General features: G+C 50.8%; 5 protein-coding genes across 5 annotated transcripts, besides 1 other annotated feature; all 5 read left to right on the top strand.

The window, feature by feature from the left end:
* Window positions 1–24,701: part of a sequence feature (contig 1.128 1..280307(-1)) that runs on past both edges of the window.
* On the top strand, window positions 2,190–3,180 carry ANIA_07347 (uncharacterized protein; the record flags this gene model as incomplete). Its single annotated transcript, XM_050611870.1, has 2 exons — window positions 2,190–2,796; window positions 2,870–3,180. The coding sequence occupies exons 1-2, from the start codon at window positions 2,574–2,576 to the stop codon at window positions 3,178–3,180; spliced, it is 534 nt and encodes a 177-aa protein (XP_050467848.1). The 5' UTR covers window positions 2,190–2,573.
* On the top strand, window positions 4,249–14,225 carry ANIA_07348 (uncharacterized protein; the record flags this gene model as incomplete). The annotated part of the gene is made up of 7 exons (XM_675525.1): window positions 4,249–8,844; window positions 8,893–12,756; window positions 12,811–12,911; window positions 12,991–13,207; window positions 13,562–13,704; window positions 13,743–13,807; window positions 14,080–14,225. 7 exons carry the CDS (start codon window positions 4,249–4,251, stop codon window positions 14,223–14,225), a joined length of 9,132 nt encoding a protein of 3,043 aa, XP_680617.1.
* ANIA_07349 (protein mutA) lies at window positions 15,325–16,911 on the top strand. The gene is made up of 4 exons (XM_675526.2): window positions 15,325–15,491; window positions 15,540–16,068; window positions 16,121–16,252; window positions 16,298–16,911. Exons 1-4 carry the CDS (start codon window positions 15,360–15,362, stop codon window positions 16,798–16,800), a joined length of 1,296 nt encoding a protein of 431 aa, XP_680618.1. The 5' UTR covers window positions 15,325–15,359; the 3' UTR covers window positions 16,801–16,911.
* ANIA_07350 (translation initiation factor 4B) lies at window positions 18,344–20,372 on the top strand (the record flags this gene model as incomplete). The annotated part of the gene is made up of 6 exons (XM_050611869.1): window positions 18,344–18,500; window positions 18,596–18,652; window positions 18,709–18,759; window positions 18,888–18,968; window positions 19,023–19,304; window positions 19,354–20,372. The coding sequence occupies exons 1-6, from the start codon at window positions 18,497–18,499 to the stop codon at window positions 20,370–20,372; spliced, it is 1,494 nt and encodes a 497-aa protein (XP_050467847.1). The 5' UTR covers window positions 18,344–18,496.
* Window positions 22,734–24,626, top strand: ANIA_07351 (MFS transporter; the record flags this gene model as incomplete). The annotated part of the gene is made up of 8 exons (XM_675528.1): window positions 22,734–22,898; window positions 22,952–22,972; window positions 23,038–23,095; window positions 23,176–23,205; window positions 23,277–23,485; window positions 23,529–23,562; window positions 23,685–24,028; window positions 24,087–24,626. 8 exons carry the CDS (start codon window positions 22,734–22,736, stop codon window positions 24,624–24,626), a joined length of 1,401 nt encoding a protein of 466 aa, XP_680620.1.

Here is a 24,701-nt window from a genome sequence, read left to right as displayed (position 1 = left end):
ATTGCACCCGAGATGGATTCGAAGCCTGGTCATCGTCAACTTTCCTGCAGGCTGATCACCCGGCTAGAACAGGGCCAATAAGATGATCAATTCATCCAGGGTTATGCCTGCCTGGAAGATAGGATTAGTGATTTCCAGCCGGTTGCTTAGAGTCCTGGATACTATGTGCATCACAATAAGGCTGGATATGCTGGAAAATAGCATTCAGCTGGTGGCTGTCATGCGCTAGAAGAATTCCAGAAGCAAGGACATTAGCCTGCATTGGCAGATGTCTTAAATATGTGTGACGAGGTGTTCCCTTTAAGTCGAGGGAAGGTCTATTCTAGCACTTATACTTGCCAGTGAGCATTGTCAAGCCGAGAGGAGCCGAGAGACGGCGATCCTTGGCACATTAGAGGCATGACGTCTGGGAGACGATCCTAAAGGGGCTGACTGCATATGAGCTGGGCCAAAGCAAGAGGTCTGCTTCTTTTTCACTTGGCTGTCTGTCTCATCTTCACTGAGTCTGGTGTCCATTTCCACTTGAATCCAAACCAAGGCACAGAACATATCGTCTAGTGCTGCTCCACCAATCTGATCGCTTCGGCAATCGGAAATGATACATTCCGCTCCTGTTTCGGTATCCAAGCCAGATGTTCTTAAGTCCGTGAGTCGGGCATTCGTTTAGGGCCACTTCTCCTCATTATGGTTGCATCCAACACCTTCCCCGGCTTCAGATCCAACACCTCCGTGTCCCCGGTCCATGTCAACGCAGCCGACGTTTCAACGACCTCTGGCTTCTAACTCTAAGTCAGGTACGTCTCCTTCTTGATGTGACTGGTTCATTTCTGAAGCAATGCGGTCTCCAAGACATTGTTGAACAGCAGCCCCTGGGAGATGACAGGGGTAGTCGTGTATGAGAGTTTCAATTTCGCCATCAGTCCCCTTGTTCAATAAGGTTGGGTTGGCTGAGTCGAGCGATCATAGCTATTTAGGGTAGGCTTTCCTTGGTTTCTAGCCATTCCCTCTCATAACAAAGCCTCCCCACTGAATGGGGTCGAGTACGGCGGTTTTCCATGTATAAACCAAGCGAGACCTTGCTCACTGCCTCTGGACACGTGTAGCTGAGGAAAAGCATACCGCCGTTCATGGTTCCCAGCTGGCACCTAAGCGATCAGGTGGACAGGCCAAATTCTTCTTGGCATAGCCATAATGCAGACTGCGTCCTATTCTCTGCCAATGTTAGCTACCACTTCTTGAGCTGCCGAGCTAGTATGCAACCATAGGACTGAGCATTGGACATCGGGAAGTCGGCAGGCGAAGGCCAATTCGCCCAGCGAAGTTGATAGCAGCTAGATAATACACCTTCGCTATCACCTGGACATCACCTTGCTAGTGGTCTATCATATATCACAAATAGAATATCAGTCGAGCAGTGATTGAGAACGATGTCAATAAGAGAATTGCAGATTATCGCGCGGTTCGAATTGGAGACTTAGCTCATCAGTTGTTCATTGTTTTACCAACCGTACGAGGAGGCTAGGCCCTTTCAGCTGTCTACCTGACGAGTCTTTATTTTCGATCAGAAGCCAGAGAAGTCCTAAAGATATGGAGGCAAACCCTAGTTTTCGTTAAATGTCTGACCAAACGTAATAAGAATGAAAGCATGAAAGTACCTAATACGGCCGCAGTAACGCCACCATTCTAGTTATCCAGTCGTCCTGGCTGGTACCCAAAACAAATGTCTTGTAAATGCCTAAAGCCTTCAGGACTTAATAGGTTCATCTTAGCAGTGTCCCAACAAGCCCATTACTCTTGCGATGTCCGCGTCTGGCTATTTGAGAGCTCGATCGTCAGCAAACTATGCTATTCCTAAACACCTGTCGCTGTACTGAATGCGGCAGAGCTCAAAGGAAGTAGAGAAATTTCAATTACACTGTAGGATTAAAGGTGTTATGGCATGACCCAATGTAGGAAATCTGGACTCCCGCAGGCTACCTGGCCGTGGTCATCGACCACCGATTACCCCATGAATCTAGAGAATTGACGGCTCCATTCATTTTGAATTCATTATCGTGTTCGATTCTAGACCTTATTTCGTAAATAACACAGTCCCACGTTATCTAGTGAACTCTACCCCTGCAGTTATGATGGGCGGAGATGCGGAATTAAAAAGCGGATATAAGAGGAATAAATTTATGCATCCTGCTTATATAAGAATGAGCTGTATAATCAGTCACATGATTAGCCGTCTGACCAACCGAAAAGAATGATCCATGCGGACTACAGATTCGCAGACCTTCACTGAAGGGTTGCGGCGTGGCTAATTTCGCAAAATGAGTGGTAGCCCGTATTCTCAACCTGAGTATAATGCACTGGCAACCTCGCTGAAAGTGGGTGCCCTTAGTGGTACGTCAATCTTCATCAAAATCCCCTGACAAGGTTTTAGCCTCACCAAATTATCGGATCAACGGCATCGCCTGCATATAGAGTGGCAGACTTCTGATACAGCCATACAGGCTCTGCTGGTCTCATCTACGGCGGCATCTCAGGCGTTATCCGTTCGCCGCATCCTGTCATACATTCCATCTCTCATGGTATCCACTGGTTTGTGTGTGGAACCTCTTTTTGGTGTCAGTATTCGCCTCGTTACCCCTGAAGCCTACTCAGGGATATTGACTGACTGGGGTTTCATTTCAGGGCTGAGGGGTAATATCTTGAAGCATTACTATGAGGATCAAGCGACTTCGAAGCAACGCACCTATGCTAGTACTATTTCTGGCGGCGTCGCTGGCGGCGCTGTCACCAAGCTAATGGGTACTTCTCTTCCATCCCTTACACTTGGTCTGGGAGTCAAGCGTCGGGTTCATTGACTGACTGTGTGCGCCAGGTGGTCGACTCATCCCAGGATTGGTTGTTTTCTCTTTATTTGGGTATGTCGGACAGGTCTCGTACAATGCGATTGATAAATGGCAGTTGGCACAGGCGAACACGCCTTCGAAGCCGTTTCTCACGCGCATTGCTGAGTCGAAGTGGGTTCCGCTTAAGTCGCTCACTGATGATGAGTATCGGGGTATCTTGAGCGAGAAGCTGCTCACAATCGAGGCCGAGATTGCGCTGATTGACGAGAAAATCGAAGAGCTCCAGAAGGCCAAGCTGGACGCAATGGCCGAGGTGTCGCCTGGACAGGAGGCGCGATGATTGCACGTCTCGAGTATTTTAAAGGATTCTATAGCGCTCGGCCGCGCAATTGACGAACCAAAGGAGCTAGATGGCCGTCCTAGACCGTGCACCCAATGCAGACGTGTCGACGCACTTTAGTGCAACGATCCCTTTGCAAAGCAACGGGAGATGGTCGAATTCGACAGGAGGTCGTGGTTCGAGGTAGCGGCACCTGCCGTTGGCTCCATGGCGCGGGTACACGCCGATCATCTATGATAGGCTGTTTGTTTTGACTGCTATCATTGTACACTGTAAACCAATGTGATATGAGAACTAGGCGCATATTAGGTACATTGTGAAGATATCTTATCTAACCCTGTCTGGAAGCTGGTGATACTATCGGACCGGGATAATATGCCACTCTCAATAATGTTTGCATGCAGCGCCGAGCCAGCCGATCGGCCCTTACCTATATGTGGATACCGTAGCGTTTTTCCGCTTCCAGCCAACTCCGCTCCATAAATCACGATGTAATAATGCAAAGAATAATAAAATATAGCTGGCGGGACGAATAGGGTTGTGCCTGACAGCCGACCAAGCTCGTATTGAAAACCTGATTTGCACATCCGCGTCATAGCAATAATACGCAAAATCGATGGTTCGGGCGGCGTGGCGGCTCTAAGCTCTGTTCTCGCTGACCCTCTGGAACTTCTTCGTATCTCCGGCCTCCCTTTCTTTTCCCCGGCTCCATCCAACCTGTCAACTTCTCCCCCCTCCATGCTTTTATTTCATTCCCTTTCGTCCTTTTCCCTTGTTCTTTGATTGTTTTACTATTAGTTTTTCAAAGCATGAATGTGCTACGGCCGCCCAGTTCTTATCTCGACTCTAATTTCGACGGTGTCAAGCTCTCCTAATCGAGTGAGACTTGTCCTTCAGTAAGTCCCGCACTCTTCGGGATGTTCTCGAAGTGACGTCGAGTACATAAAGAGTAGTATTATCACGAACTGCTTGCCTAGAGTCCTCAAACGGCCGTTGTTCTCCCTCGATGGTTCCTCGTGTGAAGCGTGTCTATTCCCTACAGCGCGGTTCCGCTGATTGCGAGCCACGATGACGCTCTTCAATCCAACCACCGTCCTCGTCGGCTTCCTCCTCCTCTATCTCGCTTCTTTCCTCATCTTCGCTATTGTCCGTATCGCAACCGGGATTTCGATTCAGCGGATCGGGTATTTTTCGCTGCGGCGCATTGCATACGTTCCATCGGAAGGGGTACAGATAGAACTCCGCGGGCTTGGGCTATCCTTGCATCCCCCCTCGTTCGCCCAACCGACATGGCTGAGTCTGCGACTCACGGATCTGAAGATTACGCTGGACCCATCGGCATCAGGGAAACGGAGCAGTTCTACGACGAAACTGTATACAGATGAGGCTCAGAGTCAGTCCGAGGACGAACCGCTCAATCAACAATATCGGAAAGGCGAAGCTGCTTCTGCACGAAAGAATAAAACATGGGCAACCTTCAATCGGGTCAAAGAGCGGGTGAAGCGGATACACCGGATGGTTCACTGGTTGAGACTGGTGGATATTGTCGCCGTCAATACTACGATCAATTTTCTCGAAGCCGGACAGATTCAAATTGGGACTTTGTCGATGGCAGTAGATACAAGACGCAAAATGGTGGATCGGGGAAAGGTGTTTCGCCGGAAAAAGGGCGAATCTGGTGAACAACGCCCTGCCGAGTGGATCTTGAATGTGCACAATGTCCAGGTGGCTGTCGATGGCAACGAGCCGATCGAGGTGCTAGATAATGTTGGCGTGAACATCCATGGGATCCTGCATAAAGGACTTGATGGCTTGCGGGATGCGTCGGTCGCTTTCAAAATCGGGAGGATGCATATACCTTATGATGACTTGACGCTTCTGGTGCAGCGAATCAAGCAATCCAGAAAACCCCTAGTGCAGGTAGACGTTACCAAACCCGACGAGGAAGTCACCTTTGCCGACTACGTGGAAGAGCTCAAGAAGCCCGGCAGCACAGATGAGACAATTGTCGAGACCGTGACTGCCTCGAAGGAGTTTGCTGGTTCACTTCTGCGCGGAATCCAGGAGATTCAGGTGGCACTAAGCTTCTTCAGACTATCTCGATCTGTCCAGTCACCGTCGCCTGGACAAAGCTCTGTTTACCTGAATGTTGTTTCGCATGAGATCGGCATCGATCTCCACCGGATGGACCAGACGAGTCCAGCACATCGGATGTACTTCCAACGTACTGACGTTGCTCATCAAGCACTTCTCGCCGCTATCTCTCTATCCGTAAGCCTGGATGACAGCTCAGGAGAAACGGATAATATCCTGTATATACCCATGGCAACTACGACTATTAAAACAACTTTGCCGTCCAAAACACTCAGTTCATATGATGGGTTCAACGCGGAGGAACGAAATACCAACATTCTCTTCGCCAACTTGGTGGTCACCTCTCCCGCTCTCGACTTGGAGCCTAGGCATGTCTCGCGACTCTTAGGTCTAGCTCAGACGAAGGCATCCACTTCCCGAGGCAAGAAGAGAGCCAGAGGTCAACTAATATCTCGCTTACTTCCCAAGGCAAATATCAAGCTATCGGTTCATGAGCCTGTGGTTCGATTTGTTCTTCCCATTCCAGATTCTTCATCCACAGGGGAGGACGACTACAACCTCCTTATTTCATCAATATCTTCTATATCTGTGGATGTTGAATCCTCCCATTCCTCTGAGGGAGGTGCCCACTACTCGCTTTCCTCTATTTATCGAGTTGCTTCGCATAAATTCTACTACCAGACACCGTCCGGCATCAAACATAATCTCTTGACAACCGACAACATGGAGCTTAAGCTTCTTCTAAGCGCGTCGCCAGAGGTGTGCGTTGTGGTTTCTGGCAGTCTAAACAATTTTTCTGGCCATATGGTCAATAGCGAGGTTAATCGCGGGATTCAACAAGTCGTGGAGCAATTTCGTGCCCAAATTCGACCCAAGAAAAAGTACGGCTTGCCAGGCGAAGACCGGAAGCCGAGTATTCTGCGGCGTCTTCCTCCTTGGCTACTTAGATTCCAATTCGAGGCCACCGGGTTCAGCTTAGAGATCGCCGGCGTTGATGAGAGTGTGTCGAAAGTGACGCGGGGCGTTTCGTTACAACTCCAATCCTGGACAGCTGATTACCGAGCTCAGAAGACAGAGCCTACTGCAGTGAGCGTTGTACGTCGACGAACTCCCAGTCACTCCACCATTGGTGACGAGTCGCCGTTCAGATTCAATCCAACATCTCCTCCTAAGCAAACCCGACCTGGAGCTGCTGATGGGAGACGGTTGGCTTTCCATGCTCGCGGTTTTGAGGGATTCGTTATTGAATCCGAAGACTACCTTGAGTCTGAGCCATTCCTCTCGCTCCCAAGGTTCGAGATAGCCCTCAGCACGTCAAGTGATCGCCTGGGACCGATATTCCATGTAAACTCTCTTATCAAAGGCGTTTACCTCCAATATTCCCTGTACCGATACTATTGTCTCAGCGTTGCTTTGTCAGTACTTCAGAAGGCGTTCTTACCATCCTCGCAAAAGCAACCGTCATCCCCAAATGTTGCGGGTGATACTTCGCCTCCACTTTCCCCTCGCTTGGCTATCCAGCGGGGCGAGCTTATCACAGTGGACATAAAAGCTACCGTGCTTCAAGTCAAGACATTTATGCCAGCAGACCCACCGATGTTGCTGCAAGTATACGGCGTTACTGCCGGCTCTCATCGACATTCCGCTCCGTTCGTTCGAGCCCATCTGGTTCGGTTACATGCTGAAGCACCCAAGCTCAGAGGCGTCTGGGCACGAATAGTCAGCATGAATAATTTCCGACTGGACTTGCGGAAAATGAAGCTGAAGCAGGGCAAGTCTTTGGTAGAGGATAAATCGATCGACGTTTGGACGGACTTTGTACGCATCGGTGTTCCTCACCACATGATCATGCATCGCATTTTCGACAATGTGATCAACACTTCCAAAGCTTTGAAACAACTACATCACCGCTTAAAACACCAAATTCCCGACTTCGTATCTGCTAGGGACCCAGAAGGGCCAAAGAAAGTCCCTAAGATCTCATTCAGAAGTAAAGCTCTGCTTTTCGAGTTGGAGGACGATGCATTTGAGTGGAAGCTTGGTTGCATATATCGGACTGGCCTTATTGAACAGCGTCAGCGCCGCGCTAGAGAGGATGCGTTTCACCTCAAACTCCAGAAGCTCAAGGAATCTGACCAAAGGCGAGCTTCTTCGAGGTTGCGTACTCGATCCAGCCACCGAACACTGCGCAGCGAGCGGGTCAGTTCAGACTCTCGCAGGAGCAAGAGCGCGGATCCAAAGCCGAGAAACGATAGAGCAGAGGAGAAAGAGGAAAAGCGCGGGCGTGCACATAGATTCCGCTACGATACCGAAGGAGCGTCGTCTTTTTCCAACGAAGCGAAGGTATCGTCGGAAAGTGCTTGGTATTGGCTCCAGCACTATAATGCGCGCAGCTGGAAAGCCAAGATCGATGCGGCTCTACAGTTTCAAAACTCTACAATCAGAGAGGTTCGAAATCTTTTTGAGGGTGCTGACGATCCTCCAGAAGATGTGCAAGAAACCGAGACAGTGCTGGCTATTCCAAATAGACCTGCTCTCATGGCAGCTCTAATTAGCGACATAAATCTGACCATCGATAAACCCACATTTCCTTCGGAAAACTACCCTCTTTTCCTCCATAATATTGGCAAAGGCATGCCGATGTCTACGAAGTATGCGTTACTGATTCCGATGAGCATTCAGCTGGACATGGGTGAGGCTCGCGTCAACCTGAGAGACTACCCCTTGGATTTGCTGCACATACCAGGGCTACGGCCTGGACAATCACCTAGGCTTCCTAGCTGGTCACTCCGAACCAATTTTGTAATTGCAGAGGAATATCGTGATTACAAGTCGTCCAGAAAAGTCAATGTGGAACTTGTCCCGTCATCCGAAATGTCTGATGGAACGACGAGCCCACCATTCCTGCTTGATATATGGCGGTCTGTCAGTCCTGTGAAGACTTACTCAGATCCGGTCATTGAAATCAACACGAATCTCCCTACGAGCATATCTTGGGGCATGTCCTATCAACCCGTTATTCAAGATATGATGAAGATCATTGAGGGTTTCACTAAAGTCGAAATTGACCCGTCTGAAAGAGTCGGGTTCTGGGACAAGATCAGACTGAGCTTTCACTCGCGTATCCGAGTCAAGTGGAAGGAGGATGGTGATGTCCATCTGCGGTTGAAGGGCTCTCGTGATCCTTACGTCGTAACCGGTTTTGGCTGCGGATTCGTGATGTGCTGGCGTAAGGATGTCCAGTGGAATATCCATACAACTGATGATCCGAAAGAGTTCATGAGCGTAACCAGCGGGGAATACGTCCTTGCAATCCCCGACTACAGCCATGAAGCCAGATATTTGGCCGAGGCAACAGCGGAAGACCTTGAAACGAGCTCAATGTCTAGTGATCAGAAAAACGCCGCTCAGTTCAAGAAGGTCATTATGAAGTTATCGGGTGACGTGAAATGGGCAGCCGGTCTGGTTTTCGAACGCAATGTCAACGAGAATGAGCGCTCGACGGAGTTTAGACCCCACTATGATGTTGTCCTGCGGAATCCAAACTATATCAACCCCTCAGAACGAGAGGTAAGTGTATACGCCTAATTGTAAGTCGCAATGCACTAATTGGTGTAGGATTACGATGCTTATCGCGGTTTCCGGAGCAATCACATTCACCTTTCCGTCGCAATCATTGCTCCCAATAGCAAGAATTGGAATGCGGACTCTGAACAACCAACTACAAGCTACAATACTGTTCATCTAACTCCTCGGTTCTTTACGCATTTCTACAGCTGGTGGTCCCTTTTCTCTGGTGTTATGTCGCTGCCCGTTCGCCAGGGACGACTGTGGCCTGGAATCACTAAGACAAACAAGAAATTCAACCGGCATTTGGCTACCATCAAGTATAAGTTGCTTCTGGCTCCTCTCTTTGTTGCCCACATTTATAAACACAAGGATCCTGAAGATTATGTCGACGATATCGTTACTGCTACTGGGATCAAGGTTCGGTTGGACAGCTTGAAGTTGGATGTTCATCAAAGACGAGAGCAGATCAAGACTCCATCCAAAGGTCGGCTCAAGCAACCCCAGGCAAGTGCGATACGGATCTACAGAGCCGAGTTGGACTTGCAGGCTGCAGACTTTAGGGCTGTCTCGGCGAGTATCGAAGGGACAGGTGCAGATGAGCTCGAAAAGAAGCGGGACGACATTATATCATCCTTCCAGCAACCAGTCCCTCCCGCAGATCTTTCACGCTTCACTATCCCCGACCACAATCTCGACTGGGTCGATATGGATGACTTTGTCGAACTTGATTGGATACTCCCACAAGAGTCTAACCCTCGGACGAAGATTCTACCTTTGGCTTTCACCCCTCGCTTCACATACTTCAGACAAACAGACCAAGAGGAGGTCTCTGCTGGTCAAACAGGGTATAGTAGCTTCGGGCACGAGGATACCCACGAATGTGTCATGTCTGATAGGAACCAACCCCGCCGTGTGCAATTAGCGCTCATTCAAGACCGCCTTGCAACTATCGAGGCTAAGATACAGGAATGCACTCGATCAATCGGTGACCTGGAACTACAAATGGCAAAGGACGTAGATCAGAACGAGCAATTGAGAGTTCAGCACAGAGAATACCTTCGTCAAGCTGCATCTCTGGCCAGAAGACGCGCTTTCTTGACCGCAGGGCTCCATCGCTTGGAGAAGCAACTTAACCAGAGCAAAAGTACCGAGACGTACCAGAGTGAAAGCACTCGGGCGGATGCTGACTCGGATTCGGCAAGTGATGGGAAAGAAGCTGACTTTGATGGGCTATACTCTTCCCCACATGACGACCTGAACAGCGACTTCAACAACCGGTTCATGATCCACAGCGTCCAACTAAAGTGGAATAACTCACTGAGAAATATTATACTTCGATATATCCACCAGGTCAGCCAGCGGCGAGGGTTTGTGTACTACATGTCTCGGCGAGCTGTCAAATTTATCCTCGATATCGTCGAAGAGCAGAGCAAGAACCAAGCCACGTATTCGAAGTTGTTCAGGGGCTCATCAAGACGGCCTTCTGATGTTCACGATGATGATGACAGTGTTGAAGACCGAATTGAGCAGTTGCTTCACGATGCCAAGCGCTTCGTCAGCGCGGAGGAACAGGATCCACCTGAACAGAAAGATCCGCCGACTGTCAGGTCTGATTCAAGCGAGAGCATATCCCCTGAGTTTACTGCTCAGAACAGTTACCACCTGCGGCTGATCGCGCCTCAGATCCAGCTTCAAAGTGAGAAGAACCACAAGTCTGTTATTCTGGTCGCTGCAAAGGGCATGCAACTGCAGGTCGTCTCTATAATGGACAAAGAACGTGTCTTCGACGACGTGAGCGGTCTCGTCCAACGCCGGTTCACCCTCAACATGGACGGCGCTCAATTCTTTGTTGCAACGCAGAAGAACCTGATGACGCATCTGCAGTTCTACGCCGGTAACAAGTACGGCAATGCGCCGGGGTCTGCTTGGCCGCCGTGGTTGACGCTTGAAGCCATGTTTGATTTTGAGCTCAATCCGTTCGGTTTCTCAAGGATCATTCAGAAGACTTCCGCTAGTTTGCGTTATGACAAGTACAATAACCTCCGCTTGAAGTATAACGATGAGGTAGCCAAGGGGCAGCCGGATGAGCTAGGACATCCTGACGGACAAGAAACTCGAATGGACAGTATCAGCGTCGATTTTCCTCAATTTCGCGCTATTTGTGATTCTGCTGAGTATTACACGCTGTATATCATCGTTCTCGATCTGCTGCTTTACAGTGAACCTCTTGAGAAAGTTCGGAACGAACGTCTTGAACGAATCATGTTTACGTCGGACTTCAGTGACTTAAGGGGCGCTCCAGAGATGGTTTACAAACTGCAGTCACGCATTCGACAATTGGAGGAGATCAAGGAACATTTCCAAATCCATGCTAAGTACCTCGATAAGCGTGGTTGGGAGGATCGGTTGATTTTGGAGAAGGATATTGCCCGGTGCGAGGATGAGCTATTCTTCTTGATGAAGGCAATCACTACCTCACAAAGGAAAGTTGAGCCAACTGTGACAGGAGCAACGGGTCTCTTGCGTTGGAATATCTCCGCCAGTGAGATCGTTTGGCACTTGATGAAGGACGAGTCAGAGCCACTAGTAGAATTTCAGCTGAGGAACGCTGAATACGACCGCACTGATAATACTGATGGTTCGAACCACAACCAAGTGTCCGTTGAGCGACTTTACGGCCTGAATCTCCTTCCGGATGCAGTGTATCCGCAGATCATCGTGCCGTATCTTGACCAGGCACGACGTCTTGAAGGCCCTGATGACTATATGATCAAGATCAAATGGCATATGCTGGAGGCCGTTGCTGGAATTCCTGTTGTGGATGACTTCGAAGTGTCATTGTTCCCGCTGAAGATCCAATTGGAACATGAGCTTGGGCAGAGAGTATTCGAGTACATGTTCCCGAATGTTGGGTCGACCGCATTCGAAAATGGTGGCTTTTCGCCTTTTATGATAAAAAACGTCAAGCCATTGGAGAGTCTTGATTCCGACGACGAGGAGTCTGGTCAAACCTCTCCCTCCAGCCTACAACATCATAGCGACACATCTGGAGACGATCCCGCAAAGGGCCCTAGTCCACTTGAGCTGAGACTTCAACCCACGTTGTCTTTATCCGAGAACCCCCGGCTTGAACGCCGGCCCACGCATCTTAAGGCCTTTGCGATGACACCAATTCACAAGGAGAGCGGCCGGCAGCAAGCACGACCAGCCAGCGCATTGGTCAAGAAGAAATCCGCTGACAGTCTTCGGGTTCTGTCGCGGCAAGCTACGTCCCTTTCGGCGAACGGCGTCAACGACGAAAAGGGGAAGAAATTCGGCTTGGGAATCATGGGCGGCAAGGGTAAAGGCAAGAAGGGCATCGACGATTTTGCCCAAATGATGGCGCGCGCATCTAACTACATGACCCTTGCCCATGTCCGGGTCCACGATGTCGTCCTTTGCGTTAGCTATAAGGGCAAAGGAGAGCACAACATTGAAGATCTGCATGACTTCGTTTTCCGCCTACCTATCCTCGAATACCGGAACAAAACATGGTCAAACCTCGATTTAGCCCTGCGGCTCAAGAAAGATGTCATCAAGGCGCTCATCTCCCACGCACCTGCCATTCTTGGTAACAAGTTCTCCCATCACCGGCCTTCAAAACAGCAATTGAGACGCTATCGAGAGCTGGCGACTTCATCTCAGCTTCTGAATAACCAAGACACGGGCACATCGCCGCCCGAGAACGGTACAAGCCCCAGCATGGCTAGCGCAGACTCAAGCAGTGGATACCTGTCGGAGTCGCAGTCTCATCGTTCGTCTCCTCTGGCTCGGTCGAATTCTCTGGGGTCGAGCATGTACAGTGGCAAGGACCAAAGTGGGTTATTTGACTCGCGCTCTGCGAGTGAAGTCGACGTGGATGCGCGCTGGGAGGTGAGTTTATCCAACGTCGCTTCAATGCGTGCATGCGAACTAACTGAATTATAGCAATCTCGTCGAATCGTCAATCCCCCTGCACGGCCCGTGACCTCCGGCAGTGCGATAACACGCTCTGATACAGCCCGGAAGATAGACTGGTCTGAAGATGGGTAAGCATTTGCGCGCTTCGCTTTCATTCCAGTGGTGGTCAAAGCACTAACACCTAATCTGCAACAATTCAGCTCAAAGTCAACTATCCGCAACCTTGGCCGCAAACTACTCCCTGGTCGGAAGTAACCTACCACAAAACGGCCTTCACACCTCACATCTCTTTAGACACCATCCACCATCGATGGACTCTCTCGCCCTCACCTCGCAAAAATTTCCTTCGCATTCTACACTCATAATATTCCATCTTTATCAAGATACCCCAGACGGAGAAAAACCGGAGATACGGTACGGAACGGTATATACAGGCACCGGCGTCAGGACTGTTCATTATCGGATCACGATCCGGTCCTTTACTTCTGTTCTACCTTATTAGCGCTGCTTCACATCCTTGTTTGTTGTGCTCTTTGCTATATACTTTGTTGCTCCTCTATTTAGCCATTGCCAGGGTGTTTTTTTTTTTTTTGCATTCGGTTTGATTTGGTGTTCCAACGTACGTGCTCTATTGTTCAGCGTGTGGCTTCAACAGTCAAGAAGAGTGGCTGGGTCGTTTTTGATTTGGATAGCCTGGGATGGAACAGGACTGGACATGGTTTTCAAGGGATATATTGCTACAGGATTACCGGATAGCTTTAAATAGTCATGTATATAGAATTTAGCGATTTGCGTCTCTGATCAGGTGTGCTTGTCTCGTCGTGGCTGTGTGGATGGCACGTGGCATCCATCTCGCTTGAATTCTCGCTGCAGGGCACCCGACTGGACTGAACTGAAGTGGATCAAATTGTACATGGGCTTGTGAGTATAACTACGCTAGCGTACGCTCACTTGGACAGGAATCTTAAGCGCAAGGTCTTAACATTGCCTTTCATTGACTGCATTGGCACCTCGGCAGCCTTTGGTTAGCCCTAACCACGACTGGCGCCCAGTAGGCCAATACGTGCAGCACTGAAATAGCCATAGCCTTTAAAGAAGGCTTTGAGAGATACTGACTGGCATTTTCGAGATTTTCCAGCGAGCATCAAACAGGAAGAGACCCAAGAAGCATGCCCATGCTGTCGACCAATACATGACTCAGGTTAGGATATAGAAATTAGCCACGCCGTATGAGGAATAAGATGCTCAAGCCATCTGAGGAATGCTTCGCTTCAGCACTAACCAACTGTTAAATAGATGCCCGTGTCGCTCCAATAACGAGCCATATCGATCTTGGCTCCTCGGCCATGCGGGCTCAGTTGCAATTTCTGAGTGTCTTCCGGTGGCAGGTTCTTGCGAACGGTGACCGGTTCGGACACATCGTCAGGGGACTTGGGGCTTAATATCCCCCAGCTCATTAAATAATAAATCTGAATGTAACCTCAGATATTGAGTTTGCCCAGTTGTCTGCAGTCGTGTGACCGTTATCATCCGCTGAAGTGCCCTCCAGTAATTTCGCGCGATACCCATCAGTTTATCTACATTACTACATCCTATGCTTGCAAAAACCCAATATTCCTGTTCTTATCAAAGAAAGTACAGATCTTCCGGCAGTTCGAGTTGGTTGCGAGTCTTATCACGCACCACAGTCATATTCAGCCGTCTCGTGCCCATCATGCCCATGAGAACGCTCTCCGCAGACATGCTAATGGAGACTTATACCATACTCAGGCTACGTAGGGGTGATAGGCGTGGTAGGTGTGCATCTAATTTCATCATTTAGGAGATGCGTAAGGGGTATGAGATGGTACAGGCCACCGGCAACGTTTGCGCTTATAAGACCGTCTTGAACATGACGCTGGTGGTGAATCTCAGCAACCCTAACTCGGGAAGGAGAACGGTCCTTGGATAATTGAAATATAACTCTCACAGTGCAAGGATACTGAGCGGGCTGATAGGACGAACGAGTTTTATAGCTTGTGATATATTCCCACTAGCACTTGAGCCAGAAGAGATATATATGAAGAGTGTTGGAACGTTCATAAAAAAAAAAAAAGATACCCTGAGCGATTCATCACGAGAATTTCCACATAATGGTGTTAATCGGTGTAGATATTGCGGTGCCAGTCAAGAACGATACTGAAACTCGTGTCCTATCTTCTTCGGATAGATGTAAGCTGGCGCTCAAGATACGCGGGGACAGTACTCGCTCTTGCCTTGAACTACACCTGCACCCCGCAAAGGGGCGTTGTCTCGCTCTAAATTCTACGGGGCGTGATCCCATATGCTTGGTGTTCCTGCGCGGACGGACAAAAGCCGGGTCGTCATGAGTAATGGATTGCCTATCCAAGTGCAACCCTAGAGAAGGTCAGGCGATCCATTCTTTGAGCGACCATTTCACCGAATTTATAGATGTCCATGGTTTCTGCGCTCAAAGTCTCTTTACTCAGCGTATATATATGGGCCTGAAATGTCGGCTTGGAAATTGCAAGTTCGCATCCAGGCAACACAGCCTCAAGCAAGCAACTGACGCCGCAATGAAGATCTTCCACCGCTGCTGCGCAGCCCTAACTCTTCTAGCCAATGCTCTCCCGGCTCTATCGCTACCGGGAGCGAACAGTCTCACTATTCGCAAAGACTCGAACAAATATGTCACGGCGCATTTCATGGTATTCCTCCTCTCCAACATTGAACGCTGCCGGTGTTGACATAGCAAGGTTGGCATCGTCGAAAACTATACCGTCGACGACTGGAAGCACGATATGGAGCTAGCCAAGGAAACGGGAATCGACGCATTCGCTCTTAACTGCGCCAGCATCGACTCCTACACAGACAAGCAGCTGGCATATGCGTACGAGGCAGCTGAAGAGGTCGACTTTAAGGTGTTTATCTCGTTCGACTTCGCATATTGGTCGAACGGCGACACTGCCAGAATTACCTCCATTATGCAGACCTATGCCGACCATCCAGGCCAGTTTCAATATAATGGTGCTGCGTTAGTGAGCACGTTCGTCGGGGACAGTTTCGACTGGGGTCCAGTCAAGAGGGCAGTAGATCATCCAATCTTTGCGGTTCCGAATCTGCAGGATCCGAACTGGGCCGGCCACGCGACGACATCGATTGATGGAGCGTTTTCGTGGTATGCGTGGCCGACGGATGGAGGAAATAGTATTATCAAGGGCCCCATGACGACAATTTGGGATGATAGGTTCAGGAATAATCTCAAGGACAAGGTTTATATGGCTCGTAGGTTGTCCATTCTTTTGCTCCTGAGACGACGCTGATGACGATGCTATAGCTGTCTCGCCGTGGTTTTCAACCCACTTCAACACCAAGAACTGGGTATTTATCTGTGAAGACCTTCCACATCTCCGCTGGCAGCAGATGCTGGAAATGCAGCCAGAATTGATCGAGATCATTTCCTGGAATGGTGAGTCTCTCCTTTGACATTAGCAGGCATGAATAACCGTGAAAGACTACGGCGAGTCCCACTACATCGGCCCTTACTCAGAAGCCCACTCTGACGACGGCTCTGCGCAATGGACGAAAGACTTTCCCCACGACGCATGGCGCATCATCGCCAAGCCCTACATCGCCGCATACAAGGCGGGAGAGAGAGAGCCCACTGTGGAGTCTGACCAGCTGGTCTACTGGTACAGACCGACACCGAAAGCCGTTACCTGCTCGAAGGATCCGCTTGGTCCGCCAAATGGAATCAACCTGCTTGAGGATAGTGTCTTTGTTACGACGCTGCTCACCGAGCCGGCCACATTGACTGTCGGCAGCGGCTCCCTGGAGTTTTCGGTTGACGTAGATGCTGGCATTGTGACAAACAGCTTCCCCATGGGTGTCGGCTCGCAGGCCTTTTCTGTCACCCGCGACGGCGAGGAGATCCTCGGCGGCGATGGAGGGCTGGATGTTCAGGATAGATGTGACTATTATAACTTCAATGTTTATGTTGGCTCTTTTAGCGCCTAGTGCTAGAAGGATCGAGCCAGAGGCCAATAAGATTTGTTGATTCAAACCTGAACGAAGGCCAAGCGATTATGTCAACTAGACTATTGAATATTATGCCGAGGGTTTCTTAATCTTTTTTTCCTTGTCGCGTTGACAGAGTTAATAAGGCGCTCTGAATTTCAGTAGTTTTGTCGGCTCACAGGCTTCTTGAACGCCAAAAAGAGATCAGCCATGGTCTGTCAGAAGAATTTCGTCCAACCACCGCCACGGCCAATCTATTTCAAATTCTCCCGGGGGCAGCAGTAATCCGGACCATTCTCCGATGGGCAGAGCTGGGAAAACTAACAATGTGACGAATATCAAGGCAATACTAGGGAGGGTGCGTGCAGGTAGCATACTCTGCCAAAGGCTAGTTTATTCAATGGTGCTCATCATAGGAGCTTTGATGCAAGAGATGCACTTTGGAGGAAGGCCGCAAACGCGAATTTCCCAGGGACCTGGTCTTTCCGCTTTCACTCGGTTGAGGCTACCATGACGGTATCGTTGGGAGGCTTTTAGAACCCGATATAGATCCCGATACAGCATAAAACTGAAATGATCGCCGCTGCAGGTTGCTCGGGCCAGGGGCTGTGAAGGAACTGTTCGTCTTTTGTTAGCAAACGATGCGAGAGATAACCTGAAGATACTCTACGGATCAAGCCTCTCCATCTAGCCATCGGTCAGGCAAGCCGGTGTAATCAAAATCCGACCAAGGCGAAAAAGGACTGGATGTGAGATATCGCTAGAGACGTCTTCGTTCTGACCATTGTTCCGCCGGCTGTCGTTCATCACCACCTCCACAATCAACACTACCCAGTTCCCTCAGAGGCCAATGTTGAAACGAATATTCTTGTCATCTATGTCCAAAATATGCCTCCGTCGGCCACATCACTGAAATATATGTGCTCCTGCTTTCTTTTGCGGCGTAAGACTCAACTTGGTCTTCGAGCACCGCACAACCTCCTGCGGAGGAAAGGAACTCATCACATCACCAATGTGAGCAGCGAAGAGAAGAACATAATATTAGACCCTCGTCCACCCTTGTTGCAGCTCTATATTGCCCGACTGGGTCAGAGGAAAACTCGTAATCGGGCCTCTCGACCACTGGAAGACTGTGATGGAAGTGGGAAACTTGTGTTGAGGTGTGTTGTTGATTCCTGAGAATTCAGGGTATCAATATATCACGTGCCGTGAATGCCATAAGCGCAGCCAATCAGGATTGTGATGCTCTGGCCCACCAGACCGGCAAGACCTGAACGGGAGGTAGACGTGAAATGCAGAATCTAATAAAAGTGCCAAAGGATTGCAGAGTAGATACTAGATATAAGACAATAGGGCGCAATGGACCAACAGGAACAGGCGGAGGCGGACAGCCCTGGGGTTCAGGCCAGGTTCGCAGCTGGGTCGGGCTCCAGTCCGGGTCTCGGTCTCGGTCTGGCGCACCAACACTTTTCATTTTGGAGGCTGACTTTTCTAGCGTCATCACTAAAATTTATCCTCACGCATTAATTCCTCCGACTTTCCCCTCTGCTCAACCGCGGAGCTTCTGCACACCCACATTTCAACCCCAGAACTTCCTCCAGGAAGTCCTCTCCTTACTACGCTAAATTTATCCTATCTGTGAGGCGCGCGCAGGTCCATCCTTAGCGCGTTCCGCGATCTCGATCCAACCGCAATCATGGGTGCGTCGACCCCTCCCACTGCCGACTCGCCATCGTGGTCGCCTCATTTTTAAGTAAAGGCCGGACGACGGAGGCTAACAGATGAATTTGTATAGCGCCCGGAAAGCAAAAGGCCCAGAAGATGTCCCTCGGGAACTTCTTGGCTGATGAGAGTACGCTTCGAAATTCGAGACTCCCCCGCGCACACATACATGGCTAACTACCGTAGACTTTGGCTCTTGGGCCGATGAGATGGAGGACATGCCCTTGCCTGGTAAGTGTTTATTCACTATTGTTTGGTATTTGATGGCCTTGACTGATGTGAATGCTCTATAGCCGGTAAGCGACCACTTCCGCGAGACGCACACACTGCCCGATTGCCAGATATGTCTTTTTAACACTCCGCAGCTCCCGCTCCCTCCAGCTTTGGAACCGACCGACGTCCCCCTCCTGCGTCATCTGCTGGTTTCGGCGGACCCAGTTTCAACGGTACGACCCGCTACTTGGTTTGGCGAGAAATATATGTGTATTAACTGGTGAAAGACCGCGGTTTTGCTATGAGGGAGCCCCTTCCCCTGCCTACAGAGCCTCCGTACACCGCTCACATTGGAAATCTGTCCTTTGATGCTACCTCGGGCGATATCTCCGACCTTTTCGCTGATTGCGGCGTTACGAACGTCCGTATTGTGGAGGACAAGTTGACAAAGGCTCCCAAGGGTTTCGGTTACGTCGAATTCGAAACCGTCGACGGTCTTAAGAAAGCCCTCGACCTCTCCGGAGCGACTCTTCAGGGCAGATCGATCCGCGTCAGCATTGCAGAGCCTCGTATGTTGTTCCCGAGCATATACTTGTACATGGTACTAACAGGTTACAGCCAAGGAACGTGATGTGAAGGAACTTGACTGGACCCGCCGGGGCCCTCTCCCAGATGTTGCTCCTCCGCGCCGAGTGCCGGATCGCGCCTCTTTCGGTCGTAACCTCGACAACCTCTCTGACGCCGGCAGCGAACCTCGACGCCGTGGTGGTTTCGAGAGCGACGGCAAGGTCCGTGACTTCTCGAACTGGGAACGCAAGGGTCCTCTTTCTCCTCCGCCTATGAGGGAAGGCCGTCCCCGTAACGATGATAATGCGGGTTTCCGAACCCGCTCGCCTGCCTGGGGTGAGGGACGCTCTCAGGACGGCTCACGTCCTCCCAGACGCGAATTCCAGGAACGCGCCCCCACTGCCGCCGAATTGGACAACCAGTGGAGAGCCAGAATGAAGCCCGACGGCCCCAAGCAACCCAGCAACCCCCCCTCCCCCTCTCCCGCTGCTGCCGTGCCGGCCGCTGCCCCTGCTCCCGCCACAAGACCGAAGCTCAACCTTCAGAAGCGGACCGTGACTGACGCCGCCGCGAGCCCCAGCCCCAGCACCGAATCAAAGTCTAGCATCTTCGGCGGTGCTCGTCCCATCGATACCGCTGCCAGAGAGAAGGAAGTTGAACAACGGCGCCAACTAGCTCTGCGCCAGAAGAAGGAAGCTGAGGAGAAGGCAAAGGCCGAGAAGGCAGAGAGGCAGAAGGCTGCCAAGGAGGCGGCCAAATCCGAGAAGCCCGTCTCGACCCTTGACCCCAACGGCCGGGATCAGCAAGATACTCCTCGGGGTGGCGGTAACTTTGAGATCCTCCGGCGGGCCGGTGAGGATGAGAGCGGTATGAGCGCCGACCAAGATCCTGAACAGCAGGCTGAAGGCGGCGGCGCCGCTGCTGCGGAAGCCCCGAAGGCCGATGATAAGGTGAACGGTTCCTGGAGGGCTGGACCTACCTCGACGGAGAACGCAGGTGACGACGAGGGCTGGAGCACCGTCAGCTCAAAACCGCGCAACAACCGCCGTGGTGGCCGTAACTTTGCATAGATTCATGGATACCCCGTTTGAACTTATCATCAGTTGACCGAAGCATCGCGTCTGCAGAAGGACTCTGTACATTGACCGAATCAATCGCCGATGTTTCTCCTCTTTGCACAGCCGGGATGCCTTTTGGTTACGTTGATAGCCATTTGTCTCTCATTTTACCTCTACCGCCCTCCTCCCCTCTTCTATCTCTACCTATCGTCTTGCCTTGTCCCTTGGTTCTGTTAGTACCAGCATCTCCTCCTTTCGCAGGCTAGATCTATGATGTTTACGTCTAGCCATCTTGTATTGTCGCGCATGTCGAAAAGTTTGTCTGCCATCTTTTCCTTCTCTTGTTTTCCTTGACCCTACCGGTACTGTTTTGTTTGAGTCCGAAGTGGAGGGAAGGGAATGCTGGTTCTCCGGGGGATATTTGTCGCCCGCCTCTCCCCTCAAATTCTGTCTTGTTTGGTCTGGGTCCTGGTGGGCGTGTGGAGTCTCAATTTCTTGTTCTTTGACAGAGATGCCATGTCCTCGTTACGAGACAACCATGCGATGCGAATAGGATCACGACTCAACATGATGCGCACAGAGAATGAAGAGAGCACGATATGTTAATGGATCTGTTACCTGTTATCCGTTCCCAGTAGTTCTCCTCTTCCCGGTCTATACAAGCCCCTCTTCCCATTGGGCGTCAGCTTCAGATGACCAATGGTGATCTCTGCAGTAGACTGACGGCCAGAGCAGCCAAGTTACTGTCGATCTGCCCTTTTTTAGGCTCTTGGACACTGGTAGGCTCAATCAACGTCAACAAGTAAGCGAGGCTGGAGATGTACACTTTGAGCCTGAGAGCGCCTATGGAGTAATACTGCATCCCTTTTCTAGACCCATGATGGTCATTTGACGATTGAGTGCTCGATGCTTGTTACACCCTATAAGGATAACGAACAAGGATACTTAATGTTAGTCTGCAGTCAGAAAGGCTAGATGCTCGCACTGGCGCAGGGGTGCGAGGGGATCAGCCATACAAAGTGACCTTCAACACATCGACAGGCCTCCTCGCTTCCCGCCCAGGTGATCCACTCGACAGACGAGCACCCCGTCTCCAATCAACCAGCGAAAACAGTGTTTGCTATTCAGCTCCTGAGACCGCTGCACGGTTGTGGTATGCATGAATCCCCCTCCCGTTCTCGTATTCGCATGCGAACTCACATCCTTTTGGTGTTGATCCTAGTTTGTGTTGGTCGAGCTACAGCTGCAGGAAGCTGTCGCGTCTCTAACGATGCTCACGCCACAACTACCTGTTTGGCCGTCGAGGTAAGCACCCTCGACCTTCATCCTTGATTGTCGTCAGCAGGAATGGTGCTAAGTCTGATGTTTGCCTCAGCTCCTTCCAACCTCCTTCCGCCTCACTGAACCCAATCCTCGTCCTCTCCTCGCAAGGTAACGCCTCAATCAAACCCGTCTCGCGGCATATCTCTATCTACAATCTCTAACTCAGCTGGATCACCAGTGTCGCGATTCTAACCATCCAATTGGGGCTCTCACGCGGCCTCTACCTAGCACGTGAGGAATCCTCTGCTGATTATTGACAAGGTGGAATACGGCTCTGAATCGCTGATCGCGGCACTCAGTATTCTCTCACATTTGTTTTGACACTGCAATCATGTTCAGCGTCGCTCTCACGTTAGTGTTTCACTCATAAAATGGCGTCCGCCATCTGGTCTGGAATATGGAGAAAGGGCTCGGCTATGCAGGTGGCCAGGGGTCAGGAACGGCCGCTGACACTTGAGCATCTGCCGTGGCACTTTTGTTGCGTGAGGGCCTGGCGAACTGGGGGAGCTGATGCGTTGGTGTTTTTGCCTATATACCTGCGGCGGATGGACTTCCTTATCTATAAAGCGGAGCCCGGTGGAAGGCGATATCTTCTTTCGCCCCACTGCAATATGATGCTGAAGTCTGAAGATCCAAGAGTGCAGTTGCAGCAAAAGGATTGTGAGGACATGCATGCATGATCTGCCATGGAGGCGGAGGAAAAGTGAGTGAGAATCTCAACTTTGTGACTTGCATAAACAACGCCAAGCACAGCGACGGTGGATCGACTTCGGGAAGGATTTCATGTCGATTGGGGTTCGTTCTTTGCTCGTATGCACACAAAAGCAAACCCCTCCACCATCCCACCTGATCAGCCATCAGCCAGCCCAGCCAGCCCAGCCAGCCGCAAGTCCTCCCGAGTCCCGACTTCCTGCTCCACGGCTGGACTGACAATCAGAATGTTTCTCCTCTCCTTGCTCTTTGGGCCTTGCTCCTTTTCTCTCTCTAACCTACATTCCATAGCGCAGCTGTAGGAACAAGTTGTCGAGTCAATTGTGGCCATCAATCATCATGGCGGGGCAATTGCTCAGCGATCCTGGATCTTCACCTTGCCGGTCTTGTCAGCAGCAGGAGCAAAACATAAAAACCCCCGATATAATATCCGAGCCATGGATGGTGGAGCTTCGCTCGTCTAAGGCCTTCGTTACCTGGGTTGTGGCCATTGCGGTCTTCACGGTTTGTTCTGCTCTGGTGCTTTTTTTTACCTTGCTGGCTGACTAGCCCTTTAGGACGTCTTTATATATGGCATGGTGCGTACATACTTTGTCCAGGCATCTTCAGAACCGGCAAATGCTTACCTGAACTCATGGCATAGATCATACCTATCCTGCCTGATGTATTGAAGACCAGAGTCTCCATTCCAGAGGACGAATGTATGTCTTTTCAACCCAGCACCAGCGGAGTTTCAACTCACAGAGTCTAGTACAGAAATGGATCTCTATCCTTCTCGCAGCTTTTGGAGGGGCGCTCTTTGTCGGTTCTCGTAAGTCTATTCATTCCCGCGTCTCTTATTATGTATTCGCACACCACCTCCAATACTCACTGAGCCTGCAGCATTCTTCGGCTACCTCGCCGACAAAACCTCCTCTCGCCAAGCACCCTTCATGGTCGGCCTCCTGGCGCTAGCCGGGTCAACGGTGGTGTTCTGGTTCGCGCGCACAATCGAAGCGCTGGTCATTGCGCGCACGTTCCAGGGTCTCTCCTGTGCCGTCGTTTGGACGGTGGGCATGGCACTCATCGTGGATACAATGGGGAAAGACCAGGTTGGTGCGGCAATGGGGATTGTCTCGACGGCTATGACTGTAGGTACGGTTATGGGACCCTTTATTGGAGGAGTTGTGTAAGTCCTCTTCCTGAATCTCTTAACCTCTGAAGAATTATCGAGCTAATGATCTTCGGTCAGTCTTTCCAAAGCAGGTTACCACGCTGTGTTTGGGCTAGCGATTGCACTCATCTTCGTAGATATTGCGCTGCGATTGATGATGATCGAGCCCAGAACCGCCAACAGATGGGTTGACGACGCCCACGCCGAATCGGAGTCCGAGTCAGGGACAGAAACAGAGAGACTCATGTCCCCGGCCACAGCTACGCTTGCCTCTGCATACGAATCTATCCCGAGAGTACATGAACAACCACGCGATTTCGAATCTCAGAGCCGACATTCGACCTCCAAGTCCGTCGCAGAGGGCTTAACACCGACAAGGAGCTCCATGCCCGGCATACTCCGCATGATGTGCTCGGTCACCCTCCTCATCGTCCTGCAAGCAACCCTCGTCGAAGCAATGGCCTGGGCCTCGTTCGACTCCGTACGTTTGCACCCCACCCTTCCATCTTGACGATTTGTTGTAAATCTAATGCCCGCAGGTTCTCCCCCTCTACGTCCGCTCTACATTCTCCATGACACCCCTCGGAATAGGCCTATGCTTTATCCCCCTTTTCCTCCCCTCCTTCCTATCCGCACTTATCGGCACCGCCGTCGACAAGCATGGAAGCCGTCCCATCGCCATTTTGGGCTTTGTTATTGACGTGCCGGCATTCTTCCTCCTCCGCCTCGTATCATCCAATACCCTCCGTGATCAAACCATCCTCTATTTCCTCCTCTTCTTCGCGGGCCTTGCTGCAGCGCTGAAGACCGTCTCGCTGATGGTGGAAGTTACCCGAGCCATTGAGACGAAGGAGCGGCTGTGCCCTGGGATTTTTGGGGAGAAGGGAGGCACGGCGCAAGCGTATGGGTTGTTCAATGCTGCTTGGAGTGGGGGACAGGTTGCCGGGCCGCTTGTGGCTGGGTGGTTGGTTGATTCCTGGGGATGGGATGTTATGGTTAGCGTGTTTGGGGGAATTAGTGCGGTTACAGCGGTGGGTTTGCTTGTCACAACGGCGACAACGAAGAGAGAGAAGAAGTAAGGATATCCAATAATAGGTCTGGTAGGCGTGGTCGTGAATTACTTCGGGTTACAAGTATGTTGGGACGTTATTCAA

Source organism: Aspergillus nidulans, chromosome IV, assembly GCF_000011425.1.
Source record: "Aspergillus nidulans FGSC A4 chromosome IV".
NCBI classification, from domain to species: Eukaryota; Fungi; Ascomycota; class Eurotiomycetes; order Eurotiales; family Aspergillaceae; genus Aspergillus; species Aspergillus nidulans.
The sequence above is the reverse complement of the archived record's forward strand: the minus strand, read 5'-3'. Positions and strand labels throughout refer to the sequence as shown.

What these genes read in the sequence shown, in the direction of transcription:
- ANIA_07349 (XM_675526.2), top strand. Translation starts at nt 15,360, where the DNA reads ATGAAGATCTTCCACCGCTGCTGCGCAGCCCTAACTCTTCTAGCCAAT. An exon ending in ATGTCACGGCGCATTTCATG is followed by an intron (nt 15,492 to 15,539) that starts GTATTCCTCCTC and finishes TGACATAGCAAG; the next exon opens with GTTGGCATCGTCGAAAACTA. An exon ending in GGACAAGGTTTATATGGCTC is followed by an intron (nt 16,069 to 16,120) that starts GTAGGTTGTCCA and finishes ACGATGCTATAG; the next exon opens with CTGTCTCGCCGTGGTTTTCA.